The sequence below is a fragment of the Physella acuta genome, unplaced genomic scaffold (assembly GCF_028476545.2).
Source record: "Physella acuta isolate Inbredline_101_S28 unplaced genomic scaffold, ASM2847654v3 ptg000813l, whole genome shotgun sequence".
In the NCBI taxonomy this organism is placed as follows: domain Eukaryota; kingdom Metazoa; phylum Mollusca; class Gastropoda; family Physidae; genus Physella; species Physella acuta.
Window position 1 is genome coordinate 163,611 of NW_026732331.1, and position 16,881 is coordinate 180,491.

General features: G+C 32.4%; 2 protein-coding genes across 6 annotated transcripts in view; one reads left to right on the forward strand and one right to left on the reverse strand.

Annotated features, from left to right (window-relative positions):
• The window catches only part of LOC131951450 (disintegrin and metalloproteinase domain-containing protein 10), a 43,199-nt gene extending 40,213 nt beyond the window's left edge, over window positions 1–2,986 (forward strand). For 4 of the 5 annotated variants that reach the window (XM_059313863.1, XM_059313866.1, XM_059313865.1 and 1 more), the window contains exon 19: window positions 252–2,986. In XM_059313863.1, coding sequence (XP_059169846.1) covers window positions 252–443 — 192 coding nt within the window. In that variant the 3' untranslated portion in view covers window positions 444–2,986. The remainder of the gene's footprint in view (window positions 1–251) is intronic. The other variant, XM_059313867.1, reaches the window with a different exon arrangement.
• LOC131951452 (serine-threonine kinase receptor-associated protein) lies at window positions 2,552–14,599 on the reverse strand. Its single transcript, XM_059313869.1, has 7 exons — window positions 14,439–14,599; window positions 4,785–4,920; window positions 4,327–4,481; window positions 4,116–4,215; window positions 3,886–4,023; window positions 3,580–3,716; window positions 2,552–3,451 (listed from the first exon to the last, which is right to left on the reverse strand). The coding sequence occupies exons 1-7, from the start codon at window positions 14,551–14,553 to the stop codon at window positions 3,231–3,233; spliced, it is 1,002 nt and encodes a 333-aa protein (XP_059169852.1). The 5' UTR covers window positions 14,554–14,599; the 3' UTR covers window positions 2,552–3,230.
• Window positions 14,600–16,881: the final 2,282 nt, after the last annotated feature.

A 16,881-nucleotide genomic window follows, 5' to 3' on the forward strand; every position in this document is an offset into this window, starting at 1 on the left:
AAATAAACTATTTTTCTAATTTAAAAAGTAAAATTAAAAGTTTACTAAATATTTCTGTTTAAAAAGAAGCCTAAAATCAATAGATGCTATTTTATTTATTTACTTAGTGTTTTTCTTTTCAAGATAAAATTTGATATGGAGAATATAAAATATAAATTTCATTATTTTAAATTAAGATGCAAGAGAAAAGGCTACTGTATTTTACAATTTACTGATGGATTTTATTAATTTTTAAAAATTTTAATTCACAGAGATCAAAAGTATATGCAACAGATTTACCACTCTATGATCAACACTCATCACGCAATGTGGATCAAGCAAATATTTATGATCTCCCAGGATATCAAGGAAAAAATGGATATGAAAACTATGGTTACAATGGTCCTTCAAGCAACAGGGGACACCATCAGTATGACAGGATATCAGGGCCTAGAAATTATTAACAAAATATTAAAATAAAGCTAAAATGTCAAACTGAGATGTAGCTAATGTATACAAGATTATATTTTTTAACAATAATAAATGATGTTTTTAATTTTTGCAATACTAAATTTGACATTCCTATTCAACTGTACCTTAATTAGATAAAAATGTATTTTTGATAACTATAAAATTTGCTAAACATTTATTTTAAAGTGCCATTAATATTAATTTTTCATAACTGTATTAAAAACATATTTTCACATTAAAAAAGAAAAAAACTATTTCCATATTAAGAAATATTTTTTGGAAGCTTAAATTAATAATTGGGTCATTTTCCTAAGTTAAAAGATTTCATGATAATCAAATCATAACCTACTCATAAGGTAATCAAATAACGTTAAAACTTGGTAAAATTTTGAAATGTTCTACAAACCTGTAAGTAATTTTTATTTTTATGCTGTGCAATGGTTATCCACTGAAGTATAACTAAATGATTTGAAAATGTGCTTTTTATATTATTATAATAAGCAATTTTCTACTACGTGATCTTTCAATACTGCATTTTGTATAACAAATAAATATTCATGAATGTAAATATATTTTTGGTCATAATATAACTGCTGAAGGAAAACAAAATTTAATTTTTGACTTGTGTTCACTTTTTAATTTAGACGAATCAATTTTATAAATCAATTTAATTTTTTCTTCATTTTTTAATTAAATGAACCAGTATTTTAAATGTAAATAGTATACTTCAGTAAATAAAAAGTAACTATACTTGATTTGTTGTGATTAAAGGGAATAAAATACATTTATCAAGTGAAATACCAGATTTAAAAATATTTATGCAGATTCCTTCCATTATGTTTTAGCTTTGGTTGTACATTACCATTTTTAACATTTTCCTAATAAGATCCATAAACTTGCCAGAAAGAATTAGATCTAGTCTTGTTTTACTACATCACAAGATAAATTATTAATCTAAACTTTGGAATACTACAAACCTCTTTGGTGACACTGCTTTTAGGTTTTTATTTATTGTAGGTTAGAACCTAGGTTGTGGCCCAAGATATCACTTAGTACATGAACAAACTGATCTCAAAACAATCTGAAGCATACTTGTACTCAACCAAACTATTCTATTTGATGAAACATTTTAGTGTCATGAAAAAACTAATGAAACATATTGCTGATTGATCAAAGTTGTTCCGCACTTATAGCATTGTGTGAGCTTCACTATACATTCCATAATAATTCTTGCTATTTGTTCCGTGTTGTATATTGTAATTTCCCTTTAAAGTTAAAAATATTGGAGGAGAAAAAGCCATTGTTTTGGCATAATATAATCTATTTCTATGCATAGCCTTTTGTTATGTCCTTACAATTATTATTTTTTGCGGGAGGAGCAGTTTTATCACAATTATGGTAGTCAAAATGGTATTACTTTAACATGGAAAAAGCTGTGAATTTTTCAATTTTATTTACTAAATGGTCTACATGCAATTCGCCTAATGAGACCATCAATCTATTAATGCTCATAAAATTTGGACTCTATTCTATAACAAATTATTTTGAAAATTAACATTTTAATACGTTCACAGTAGTCTACTTAAATAAGGTCATTAAAAAGCTACTTAATGTGTTGTTAAAATGTAATGATTAGCTTTCAGTTTTTTGGACAATCAGCATGTAGGCTACTACTGGCAACTTTTTTTTTTTAATTTTGAATGTGTATGTTCTTACTCTTTCTTTTGACTTTGCCATAATAATGTTTGGGATGTAAATAAAATGTATTGTTATGAATGAATCCATGTAATTTTTTTTTCTTGATGCTGCATTAGTTTAATAACCAGTGTGTTACATGGACATTGAAAAATCATGTTTAGAGTAATACAGAAATATGCCTGCTAAAGATCTGCTATGCCTTACATGAGTTTTTGTTTTTTTAAATAGTTTCCTGATATTTCTGTCTTAAAAGGTACATAAATAATTACGGCAATTTCAAAACAGTATGAATGTAGCAAAGTTTTGATAACTTGCTGTAAGATTTTGCATGGGGCGTTTCTCACAAATTAAAATGTAAAAATATAAATGGTGTTTGTTTATCAACTGAACAAATAACAAAATGTACCATCCCTGAAACTTTAATGGTTTTCATAAAAGTAAATAACACCAGCAAATATGTTAAAATAAATGCAGAATTATTTTAATAAACAAGTTTTATGTACACTCTTTTTCACAATGTATTAATGAAAATTTCAAAGGACAATTTTATCATATTTGTCTATTTAAATACTATTTTTAAAAAAAAAACAGAAGACTGAAATTCACAATTATAAAATAAAAACATCAATCATTGTCTCCCTCCTTAAGTTGTTTCATCTGTTCAAATTACTGAATATACACATCCTAAACCCATCTATAATTAAAATTACATTTTAAAACCAAACAAAAATGGTGGTCAGCAATATTAATATTGGGCAAATGCATACATTATATGAAACATTTGCTCAAGCATATTAAATAATGGACAGTTTGATTTACCATGCCCACAAAGAAAACAGAATAAAATGAGGATTAAAAAATAAAAAAAAAACTAATCCTAGGACCATCACTAATTTTTTTTTAATGAACAAACTTGTGCAGTCAAGTACCACATGTAAACTCCACAAAGGCTATACACAAATAAGTACTTCATCATATCTTTGTACAAACTCACTGGACAATAAATTATGTTGCAATGTAAATTTTGTTTGTCAATGTACCATTTAGACAGCTCTCCTTTCATCTTTGCAGAGTTGCTGATATCATGACTCAACTTTAACTAATGAGTTTGTGTTGGATGACCCTGAGGAGATAACGTCAACACAGTCAATGTCTGGGGCCACACATTTCCATAGACCATATGTTGTTCCAACTGTAGTTTGCCAGAGTCGAAGAGTTCCATCTTCACTACCACTTGCATACAATTCACCATCAGGAGAAAATCTCACACAATGTACAGGGCCAAAGTGGCCTTTGAATGATTCTGTGAATAACATAAGGGAATGCTAATTGATCTAAATTTTAAATGTGCAGCTTTTATCATAAAATTATCATAAAACCAAATTATGTAATCATAAAATTATCATAAAACCAAATTATGTAATAACTTACCGATCTCAGCTCCAGTAAAATAATCAAATTTGTACATTTTAAAGTCCTCCCCACCACATACAAAGAAATTTTTTGAGGGATGCAATGAAGCTGTGTTAACAGGTGCTGGAGCTTTGATTTCTTTGATTTTTTCAAAACTGAAATCAAATCAATACAATGTAAGGCTAGAACTATTGGTACTATATAAAGCAAATAACCATTGCTCAAACCTAAAATAGTTTAAAAATCATGAATTTCTAATGCTAATAATTTGTACTATTGTCTAAACATAAAAATGAAATAGTATATGAAAAGTTTGGAAATTACTTTTCAGCATTATAGAAAGCAGTGTAGTGTCCATATGTAACTGTGAAGATGGAGCCATCTGATGTTAATTCTAGACTTCCAGGTGGTGAAGAAACTTCAATTTTATGAATCTCTTGACATGTGTTAACATCCCAAACTCTAAATGAAAAAAAAAATGTGTTCTGTGTAAAACCCAAATTGTTTTTGACGAATAAAAACACGAACCCAAGTAGTTTTTGAAGAATACAAACCTTAGTGTCTTATCATCACTAGCACTTAGAACTCTATTACATTCTCGATTAAAATGAACAGCTTTGATGTTTGATGTATGCCCAGCAAACTGCTTTGGTTCTGTGAAAAGAAAGAACAGTGTTTACTTTTAATTTTCTAACTATACTATATCAAATGAAATTTTATGATTAGAAAATTGCACCAAAGTATGTCAAATAATAAACCCAATACCTGCTTCTGGTTTCTCCAAATCATAAATTCTAAGAAGCTTCTCATTGCTACCAGTGAGAAGATAATGGCTGTCGGTTGAAAAGTCTACACTCTTAACAATATGTTTGTGGGAAAAACTTTGAAGCTCTTCGCCTTTCTCAGCATCCCAAACTTTACTAGAAGTTTTTTTATAAAGTTGTATGGTTAAAAATTAATTGAAATGTAAAATATAAGCAAAGCAACAAGTACTAGTCTAACTACAGTATGGAGTTATCTTAATAGTTTGTTACTTGCCATACAAAAAGATACCAATACTACAATGATTTACTGGATTATTTTCTTATTTCTAATGCATTCAAACTGTAAAATTTTACACTTACATAATTTTTAGCAAAAGAATTATCCTTTTCTAATGTAAATAAACATGCTACACCTCTCATTCACAAAGGAATCTATTTTCCAATAAAATTAAGACATACGCAGTGAAATCTGCAGCACCAGTGGCAGCTCTAGTTGCATCTTTGTTCAGAGTTGCACCCCAAACTGCACCCTTGTGACCTTCAAATGTCCCAACCCAGTCTCCAGTATCTCCTTGCCGTAGCATTGGCTTTCCATCTACAAACATTTATAAATATATATATATATATATATATATATATATATATATATATATATATATATATAAATTATGAGTGCTATGGCATTTTGGGTCTTATTTTTTATGCTTATTTAAATTTAACTCATAAAGGATATATTTTACAACAGGATAGTTGACATTGGTGTTGTGAACACACAGACACGCCTATACTGGTGATACAGTGCACATCACAACATAAAATACGAACAACCAGAAACAGGTTAGAAAAACACCAGGATTAGAGCTAGATATCTACTTATTTTTTTATGAATGTGAGTTTTAATTAGAAAGGTAAAAAAAAAAACATAAAATAGCATTAGGACAGTTCCAATTAAATACAAAATAAATAGCGTGTGATCGTCATCGGGAGAAAAATCCCTACACGGTCGAGGGTTCACCGTGAGTTCACAGTGACTTAAATTATCAGCATACGCTAGTTTTGGGGTTATTGTGAGTTTATTAAAGTTTATTTATAGTACAGGGGCGGAACTACAGTGCCGCCAGACCCCGCAACGCGGGGGGGGCCCAGACCGATTGGGGGCCCAAAAATCCTGGCTAAATTATTTTAAAAAAAAAATTTCAAAAAAATGTAAAAAAAAAATTTAAAAAAAAAATTAAATTAAAAAAAAAATTTAAAAAAATTAGGTGGAGGTCGAGTTATCTTTCTTCTACAGTTACAAACAAACATGATAGTCGGCAAACGTCTTTGAGAAAAAATGCACAGACTATAGCTCGAGAGACCGCCAGACATATAGACAACTTCCAAGACGTAGCCTACCGTTCTTTTTAGTGGCGTCGATTAGGAGAACAAAAAAGCATTGTTATACTGTTTACATTATTAAAATACATATCTATGATTACGTGTTTAAACTACTGGCCTGAATTCTAAAAAAAAATATAATTATTTATTTCGATCTCATACATTTATAATTGCGTTCATTTTCAATTTAACAACTGTATCAATAAATTTGTAAAAGTTTAAGTTATCTCCCTTTAGCGAAGCGTCTGAAGTTTGTCTGTGCCGGCACGCTTTGAAATCGGGCTGGGGAAATGTTGCGGCGACTATCCTGGTCTTCTAGACGACCGGAAAAGTCGGCACTATTGATGTAGATATTTATCGGCACTTTCTTGTCCCCTTCGCTTGAACCTTCCCAACTCTCTCCCCTCCCCCTCATCCCCCCCCCCCCTCACCCCTACTCCTCACCTCTACCCCTCACCACACCCTTACTCTTACAATAAGATGTAATGCATAGATTAACGAACCATTTATGAACAACTGAATTGTAAACTGTCCACTTCTGCACATTTTGTTAAAGACACTAGATCTAGTCACTAGTCAGTAGTTGTTCATTTACCTGATGAAGTATTTTGTTTGACGAATCTAATTCAAACAAGGAAGGTAAGACTCGTCTTTATATTATTAATCGTTTTATAATTAGTACACGTATTAATTGAACATTAGTTATATTAACACTAAATATATTAAAGTTAATCAAATTTAGGATACAATGATCCAGGGGCGGAACTACAGCCGCCCATAATCATTTTTTTTATAGTTAAAATTAATTTTCTTGCATTTTTGACCTGATAGATCTAGTTGTTTTGAAAAAAAGAATACTGTAGCTGAGGTTGGAGTATCTTTATTCTATAGACACCATCCCACGTTCTTGTATATTCTTTTTCCTACAATCAAACACACGCTGTTGTCAGCAAAATTATTTTGAAAAAACATCAAAATGCGCGAGAGGCCGCTAGATATTAAGACGGCTTTTTGAGACCATCCCAAATTTGGTACTGATGGATAAAAGCACATCGGCGCTTTGTTGTCCCTTTTAAGTTCCTTTCTCAGACCTCCCCTCCCGCTCTTAGCCTTACAAGAAGCGAATAGATAGCGCCTCAACAACTAAGCTGGCTCGAATCGGTGGTAGTGTTGACAAAATAGCGCTCCAACAACTAATATCCAAGCAATAAAGTGCCGATATTTTTTACATTTAATAACCACTGTTCTAGAAAACAAGGCAAACGTCTCAAAAAAATACACGAATGATAGTGTTATATATATATATATATATATATATATATATATATATATATATATATATATATATATATATATATATATATATATTAGTTTCGTCACTGGCACCTTGATAGTGGTTTTGTAAATAACAAACAGATCTAATACATTAGTGATGTTATATAGTAGCTAAGACATGCTGTTGCATAAAATTTTTTTTTTAAATATACACATAAGCTGTAGTGTGAAAGATAGGCAAACGTTCAAACCACTTCAATAAATTATTTCCCTTTTTCAGATAGTCAAATAGGGCTGCTCATAAGCTCCTTTTAATAGATTTGTAATAATTAAATTAAATAACAATTACTTATCTTAATTATTATTTTTAAAAAAGTACTAAAGAATGGTATAGTTTAAAAATGAAGTGCAGTTAAAATTAATAATATAAATACAAAAAAACATAAAAATAAACATAACACGAGACACCATTACTTATACAAAGCTTCATGATTTATATACTTTTGACCGACTTAATGATTAGCAGTATTAAGGCAAACATAAATGAAAACAGATTTTCAAAACAGACCAATGCACTCATACAGATGACATGTTGTTGTGATAAGATTTAATTGAATTTTTTTTTTCTGAACCCGGTCAGGCTAGAAATGAGTATCCTATGTTCGTATTGTGTGTTTGTATATATATATATATATATATATATATATATATATATATATATATATATATATATATATATATATATATATATATGGGGGGGCCCAAAATTTTTTTTGCGGGGTGGCCCATTTTTTCTAGTTCCGCCACTGTTATAGTATCATGTGTGGGAGATACTTGTAACAATACTAGATCTACAATACAAACTTAACCGCCTTGCAATTGTGAGTTACGTACTTCACCCATTGCCATGAAAATCTATCTTAACTGACACATGAACATAGCAGCACATTCTATATTTTATTCCAAATTTGGATTTTTCTCAAGTTTTGACAAAAGTAAATTATCAAAAACGAAAACAAAAATTCATAAAGAAATAAGCCCAATTTTTGGTAAAATCACGATATAGCGTCATAAATTATCAGGTGATTTTTGTTGAGTTTCGTAAACATTCGTTACCGTAAACCACAGTTTATTTGACCGTTGAAATAAAAATTAAGTCATGTGCATTAAATTAATGTTTTAACTTTATTTAAAGTTTAATTGACAGACAATTAGTAACAACTAGAATACCCGTCATCCGTTGGATAACTGTGGGTTTCGGTGGTCATCCATCAAAAAACATCACGTCTGTCACTCAGAGGCATAGCGACCCTTCCCGGCGCCCGGGGACAAACTTTTCGATTTTAACCCCCCCCCCCCCTCCCCCCAAGATTTCGATTTTCAACCCCCCCCCCCCCTCAAACTTTTGATGTGCACCCCCCCCCCCCCACTCAAACTTTCGATTTGAACCCCCCTCAACCTTTCAATTTATTTTTCCAAACCATTTTTGCGCCCCAACATATGTGTCGTCCCCCCCCCCGCCTCCCCTCCTCGCTACGCTACTGCAGTGTCACTTATCGTCAAAAAAACAGACCCCACATTCAAAAATATGTTTCTTATCTTTTAAAAACACCGAAAACACTGATTTCGGACTATCCCTTCATATACTGACGTCACATGTGACCTACTCAACTCTACTTCACCTGCCCAGTGTCCCGCCAAGTCTCAGACAACATGTTTTTATCGTTTAAAAAACGATTCCAGCCGAGCATGTCTCTGACCACACTATCCTTTCATATGCTTAGGACAAGGAAAACAGATGAACTCTACTTCACCTGCCCTGTATCCTGCCAAGTTCAGATAGGCAACTTTATCATTCACATCTAGAAAAAAAAAATTGAAAAAAAAATATTATTGACATATTGGTCTAGAACCTGTGCCACCCGCATGAGAGCGGACTACGCTACCAACTTAGCTATTTACTCGTGACGTCACAAGTGAATTTTTATACTATATTCTAAGTCTCCTTTTGCAACTTGATTTACGCGCATAGATCTAGATCTAAGTCTAGTAGTAGATAGAATTATCTAGATCTAGATTAGATTCTACGACTCGTTTGCTTAAGTCTTAAGTTTAGTTTTTCTTGCTAGATCTAGAATCTAGATCTAGATCTAATCATTAGGCCCGGAGCGAGCATTTCAAAATTACCATATTCCAAACAAAGATTTATATAAAATAATAAAGGTCTAAAATAGTTTAGTATATAGAAAATCATTATTATCTAAATCTAGATAGAATTATCTATATTCTAGATCTACGACTGGTTTGCTTAAGTCTCGTTTTTTTTTATTGTATTTATAACTAATAAATCTTTGATTTGACCTAGATTGTCCTAGATTCTAGATCTAGATCTATAAATAACTTTCTTGGACAGATTTTAGATCTAGAGAAATTTATCGTAAAACTAAATGAAAAAGACAGTTGAAAATTGATATAAGTGTTGGAACGTAATAAATACAGCAAACGAACGTATTGTTAAAGTTATGACCGACAGAAAATTAGATTTAGAACGCGTTAAACTTTTGAATGGGAACACAATTTTCTTCGATAGACGCCGCCATTTTATTGTACTAAAGAGTAAACAAAAACCTGTGACGTCACTATTCCCACAAAGTTTAGTCAATGTTTTAACATTTAAAAAAAAATGGGTTACTCTACGTATGAATAAATCAATAAATTAATTAACGTCTTTAAATAAATTTGTGATTAACAGTCTGTCTGCATTAAAAAATTATTCTCTACCTACATACTATTTTACAGCTCTCCAGATAGAGTCGAACATATCACAATACTCGATCGGACAAACAAACAAACAAACAAAAAAACAAATAAATATTCAAACATGTAAACAAACTTGACTTTTAGTAGTATATAGATTAGTAAATCTAAATATTATTAATAAAGTCGAGTGTAGTAATTAATGTTTTTTTTTTTAAGAAACAGAACAAAAAACTTACAGAAGATTTGCGACAACTAGATCTAGTAAAATAAGACAATTAGATTTACTAAAGTTAAAAGTAGTAAGAAGAAATAGAACAATGTTTAGTAGCAGCAAAAATTAGCACATACACTTAAAATAATTAGAAATACAAAATAATTAGCAAAACAGTAGGTTATTTAAAATGCAACTAAAATCAATCCATGCACATTTTTAAACATAATGTATTAAAAATAATAGGCCTATGGCGGCAAATAGGATTAAAGTAACTAGCCTAAATGAAATGATGGTTTACAGTATTTGGTAATCTATCGTTTTAGGTATGTAAATCGCCCGCGACTTGTAATGTGAAAAATAGGTGACTCCTTAAATTTTAATAATTATTTCACATTTTGAGGAGGATTTATGTTTTTTAAAATACAAAAATGTTTTTTTGTTTCATTTATGTACCTGTTTTTAATCAATTGAATTGAGATTCAGGGGGAAGCCACTCTATTTTACAAATGGCTGCTGTTTGGGGTTATTGTGAGTTCATTTATATTATAGCCGCGGGCGATTTTATGTACCCAAAACGATAGATTACCCAATAGGTATTTAGGTAATCTATCGTTTTGGGTACGTAAAATCGCCCGCGGCTATTAATGTACGAAAAAGTTACCTCATTGTCAAGGCTTTAATAGAAGTATATTGTGATATATTTGTGTCAAATATTATAGATAAATGAATAATAAACCTAAATCAATGGCTAAATATATCAATATAGGTCACAAATTAACTTTAAACAGCAGTGTCTGCAAGCAAGATTTGCTATATAAACAACAGCCATTTGTAAAATAGAGTGACTTCCGCCTGAATCGCGCTATAAGTCTATAAAAATAAAACTTTAACAAGATGGCTGCTATAGTAAATGAGCATGGTTGCATCTGTTGAAAACATCGCTAGTCTTCATTTATTACTGAAAAGTTTTAATTCAATTGTTTAAAAACAGGTACATACATAATGAAAGAAGGAAACATTTTTGTATTTTTCAAAACATAAATCCTCCTCAAAATGTGAAATAATTATTGAAGTTTAAGGAGTCACCTGTTTTTCACATTACTACTCGCGGCGATTTTACGTGCCCAAAACTATAGATTACCGGTATTTAATATAGTAGGCATTCCGACTTCCGCTGTTTCGATTCGGTATTCAACATCCGGACTTTTCGATGCAGTCTTTATAAAAACTCGCCCTTTTCCGAAGAATGCCGAATCTCACTGTTGGAATCGAGTTTTTAGAAATATTCGAAATAGATATTCTAGTGTAGTCGTATTATATGTTTCAATTAGAAAATTACCGCCATTATGACAATCTTTAAGCCGAAATCGATCGCACGATTCTAATGAGTTTATCTCGCGAACATGTCCCGTACGGTGCTGTCACATTTTAAATAAGTTTACGTATTAAACCCTTTATAAGTGTCTTGCCATTAGTTGTAAGTGTCCATTAAATAAACAAATATTATTATAATAACGGTTTTATGGCACTTACTACTTCTGCTTACGAGTTATCATACATGTCAAATCCCCGAGCTAGCGCTTCGGCCTTGACAACGCCATGGCGTCGGTTTAGCACCGCATTACCTATTATCGATAAAATACGCGCACTAATGCCAATGACGTAGTTTTCGAAGTTGGAAAGAATTTAAATTGTGGGTGGCACTGTTAAAACTAGATAAAATACGTTGATCAAGTTATCTATTAAAACCGACAGGCAAGAAGCTTAGGCTTACATTAAATAGTGTTAAGCATTTCACACATACCTACTTACTTAGATTTAAGGCTAATTTAGCAATACTAATAGCCTTTAATATATTATTATACTTTATACTATAAATAAGTTATAGGCCTATTTCTTAGTATAACTAATGCTATATACTATATGTATCGATTGATAAAGTAAGTCTGGGCCTATTATTGGTTATGATAAGTAAAGAAGCTTGGTGATAAACTTATTTAATTATTTGTTATAATTATGCTTATGACATTCATTAGTAAATAATTAACAAAAGGTGCAGCAATTGACATGGGGGGGGGGGGGGTACTAATTAATAAGGCAGTGAATTTAGAATGACATGAAAAAGGCATGATAATTATTATTCATAATAATTTAGGATACAATTTTTACATTTAATAATAAAAAGTAACAAAAAACAAATAACAACAAACAATACGGATTTAAATCACTGCATGTTGCCAATATATATATTCATATAAGCAGATAGACAGGGAAGCTGTAACTTCTGATTTGGTACAAATTAACACTTAGCTTAATAAACTTTTACAAGAATTTAAGGTTTTTCTATTGATTAGTAATTTAGTTGTACCAAAATATCAATAGGGTCTTATAAAGGCCCTAGTATTACTAGTATATTAAAGTAGTTTCCCTTTTGGACCTTTCAATCCATCATCCATAAAGCAGCTGAAGTAGAGTTTATCTGTTTCTTGACCCATGCACATGAAGTGATGGTGTGGTTAGCTCTCTGCCAAGCTATCTTTACTTTCCCTTAGGTCAGTTACTCATCTGAGCTTGGTGGATGCTGCACGCTGCACAGACAGACTCGCCTGAGATCTGAGCTTAAGACTTGCATGTTAGTAGTTGAGTGCTTTAACACACCATCCCTAGTTTTATTTTTCAGCATTCTTCTTATTACATGCTTCAGTATCAATAACCAAAATGTATCCTATCTATTATAGTAACATTCTGGACATACGTCCGTTGCAGTCACAATAATTACTATAAAAGGGTTCAACACCCTTTCATAGGACTTTTTAATTATATGCAGTCATACTTAATATAATTTTTTTCTATATTTCTATTGCCCCCACCCTCTAGCAAAGTTTCAATTTTAATATTAAAAAAACAAACATAGACTTTCAGTCTGCATATTGACCTATATAGAACAGCACCCCTCACTTTGATTTGACTTGATTAGTTCTAATTATCCTTCATCAAATTTTGATTTTACTTTCATATTTCTATTGCCCACACTCTCTAGCACTAATGTGCAAAGTTTTATAATTATATCTCGAATAGCAGCAGTGGTATGCAAGCCTAAAGCCAATCACACAATTAAATCCGATGTTACAGTGATATATAACAGGTTTAATACATAACTTTAAAAATTCATATAAAAAAAACTATTAGGCCTAGAATGATAAATTTGGTATTTTTATCAATGGGGTATATTATAGGATTAATCTGTGTACATTTTATCATTCTATGGTAATTGGGAAAAATATCCCAACATTCCTAAATATATTATTAGAACGGCTCGGCAGACTACGCCATGGTTTTACTGCTGTACAATTCCAGAATAATAAAGGACGCTATATCGTGATTTTACCCAACTTTTTCCTAACGTTTTGGTGTGTTTCGGTTGTGTTATGAACTCATGAACTCAGAACTGTTATGTCAGTTATGATAAAGAATAGGGAGGCTCACTAACTTAAAAGCGTCCTTGGTTGCTAACCAGAACATGGCGTAAGGATCGGACCATGACTTCCGGCGAGTTTTTCGACTTAGTTCCAGAGACCTTCTTAGAATTACTTTTAAAAATGTTTATCACGAGTAAAATGGCGGGTTTTCACGTTATAAAAACATGCTATAGGTGGCAAGGTTAAATATGCCAGAAAAGCATTTTCAGAAATTGCTTTGGGGAATGTAGGCTAAATTTAAAGTCGGTGTCATTCAAAATAATTTAACTTTTTAAATATAGATCTCCCTCTCACAAAATTGATTTCCATAGTAAAGCATTATTAGTTTTATCATTCTATGAAAAAATAAATCAAATATCTTCAACCGTTTTTTTATAAGATCGACCGAGAAATGACAACCACATTTTTTTTATTTTTTTTGACCACGTGACCGCTATTTGAATGGATACGTTTACCTGGCATGGTTTTTTATTTTGCTCTTTTGTACAATAAAAAATGTCATAAAATTAAAGAAATAAAAGAATTCAAACATCACTTCTGCCTTTTCTTTTTTTAAATTCTTTTCTGATGACATTCTCTTAAATTTTTTTCCTCTAAAAATATTACCCGACGATAGACGGGCCAATTCTACTTTGAGGAACTCTCTTGTGAAAAAAAATTAGATCTATTTCACGGTCACTTAAAAAGTTAAACCTTTCAACTTTTAACCAGGTTGTCATGGATGATCCGTCATATCATAGCTGTGAGTGACAAATAAATTTAAAATTCAATAATTTAGTCTAAACTCGCTACAACCCCCAAATTTAGTGCCTAGAGGATAAAGTATGGACGTTTTTTATTCAGTTGTCATGTTTAAATTGAGAATTAAGTAGATTTCACAAATAGTAAGAAAAACTAATAAAGAAAGAATAAAATAAAATTTTAATAAAAATACGTTCAACTGGAGGTGAACGTGAAGCGGGAAATAAAATACGCTAAAAAGGAGTTTTACCAATTATTCCAATTTACCTTTACAAGCACTAATTAAAAAGTATCCAAATGGTGTTATGTCACTAAAAGACAAATCAACCACTGGGCGAGTATGACCACTACAGGTTAATGGTGTTTGCCTTGGGCCAGCCATGTTTTCTGTTTGCTGAGTGACGCGATTTCCGTCAACCGATGGTGGCGGTAATACTAAATGTCGCTTGAAAACAAAAAGAGACAACAAACTTAGATCTACTAAATTAGTATAAAATGGTTTTAAAAGTTGAAATCAGAAACAAATATTAATTGATATTTGACAAGGTATTTCATAGAATTCACATGGATCCAAAAAAAAGAGAAAGACTAAAAAACACATAGTGTAGAGTGTAGAGAAACCAAAAAACATAGGAATATTATTGGATAGAGTTTGAAAGAAATTGTAAAAAGAACGCATGAATGATCTTTATGATGGAAATAGCATAATGCTTCACTAGGATTTTAAACAGGCGAAGAAGAGGCACCCGGAAATTGATTCACGAAGGTTTGATGTAAGTAAGCTTAAGTCACAAGATAACAGGACAAATTTTCAGGTCACCCTAAAGAATCGGGTTGAAGCTCTACAGACACAAGAAAAAGATTTTGATTTAAGCAAGCCACTATCGAAGCTTGCGAAGAGGCTCTAGAAAGAAAAGCCCTGAATCACAGATGATACATGGCAGAATGTGGAAGAAAGAAAGATCCTAAAGAGCGAACTAAATCAAGCAGAAACAAACAGCAGCCTCTCCATACTAAACGGCCCATCACCACAAGATCCATCTGACCTGTTTTTAATTTCGCATGGGCGGCGCCCCGGGTTATCCCGTGAGCACGATGGTGCCTATGTTCGTTTTAAACAATGAGATAAACTATGAATAAGATGGAGCGTTTAGTCGTTCACTAAATTGAATCAGACGCGTTCGCCAGCGCCTTACGTGGTGCAATTTGGCACCCAGGCTATCCCGGTAGCGCTACGGCACATACGTTCGTTCTAAAGAGTGTGATAGAATAGTGATAAGAAGTAGTGTTATAATCGTTCACTAAACATAGTCAGGCGTGTCCGACCTAGCGATTTGCCCTGGGCTATTTTGGGACTTTATTAAACCCCGCGGCAACGCGCGGGGACGGGCACCTAGTATAATATAACTTATGAATGCTTAATTCCTTATCAACAGCTTCCGAGTGTGAAAGTGTGTGTTGGGGGGTGGGGGGGGGGGGACTAGGAGAAGGACGTGCCATCAGTAAAACAAGAATTATAAATTGGATTGTTCAAGTTGGCTTCAGAAATTTCGACTTTTATCGTATAAACAATTATGTCTGCCAATATGTATGTTTAGATAGTAAACGAATCTGGGGCTATAATGGTAATGTGTTGGGCATCAGATTTATGGTTTAACATTATGATTAATATAAAAATATCAATTTTAGAATCTGCTAAAGTACGCCACCTATCAAGAAGGTTGAGTTTGGAACCTATAACTAGATCTAGTATTAGAATTAGAACTACGTTTTTTTTTAAAATAGTAAAATGACAGTAATAATAGAATTTCTAACGCAATACTATATATCTTTATTAGGGCCAGAGGTTAAAGGTTAGTCTAAGAAAATAGTATTAACGAGCCGACCCGCGGCGTATCATACGTCGCTATTTAGTTGTTTTATTTTCAGTAATTTATAATTTGTGAATTCGACAGTACCACTGCTGTCACTGAAAATATTAACTTTAAAACACCATTAGTAAGTCGTTAAGGACGATGTTACGTAACAGACGATAACCCCCCCTCCTTTCCCCCAACCCCCCCCCCCCCCCCCATGAAAGCAGCCTCCTTAATAACCGTCACTAAACCCGGCTCTACGATTGTAAACATTTAGCGTGAACCACAGCTCACCAGACTTTCTAGAGAGGAAGAGAATTACATATATAGATGCAGTGACGTAGCGAGGTCGGGTGTCACCCGGTGCGACACTTAATGGTGTCACCCCTCCCCCCCCCCCCCCCAGAGACGTAGCGACCCTTCCCGGGGACAAACTTTCAAATTTTCGATTTGCACCCCCCTCAAATTTTCGATTTGCACCCCCTCAAGATTTTCTCTATATATTTTGCCTTGATGTCACCCCCCTAAATGGTGTCACCCGGTGCGATCCGCACCCCTCCCCCTCCCGTAGCTACGCCTCTGTATAGATGGTTTTAGAATATTAAGATTTTTTGGTTACTGATTATTGAAATAAATGTTTTCTAACATCTACGTGTTATATAGTCATTTTACCTTAGTCATTTTGTTTGTTTGACAAAGGCAATAAACCTCGCGCTTATTTCCTCTCAACGCATTGCGTTTTTCCACGGCGTCGACCGCAACAAGCACTACCTTTGACTTTGACATTTGTAAGACAATTTATAATAAGATTCTAAAATTAATGCAGTATGATTATTGAAAAAAATAAAACTTTG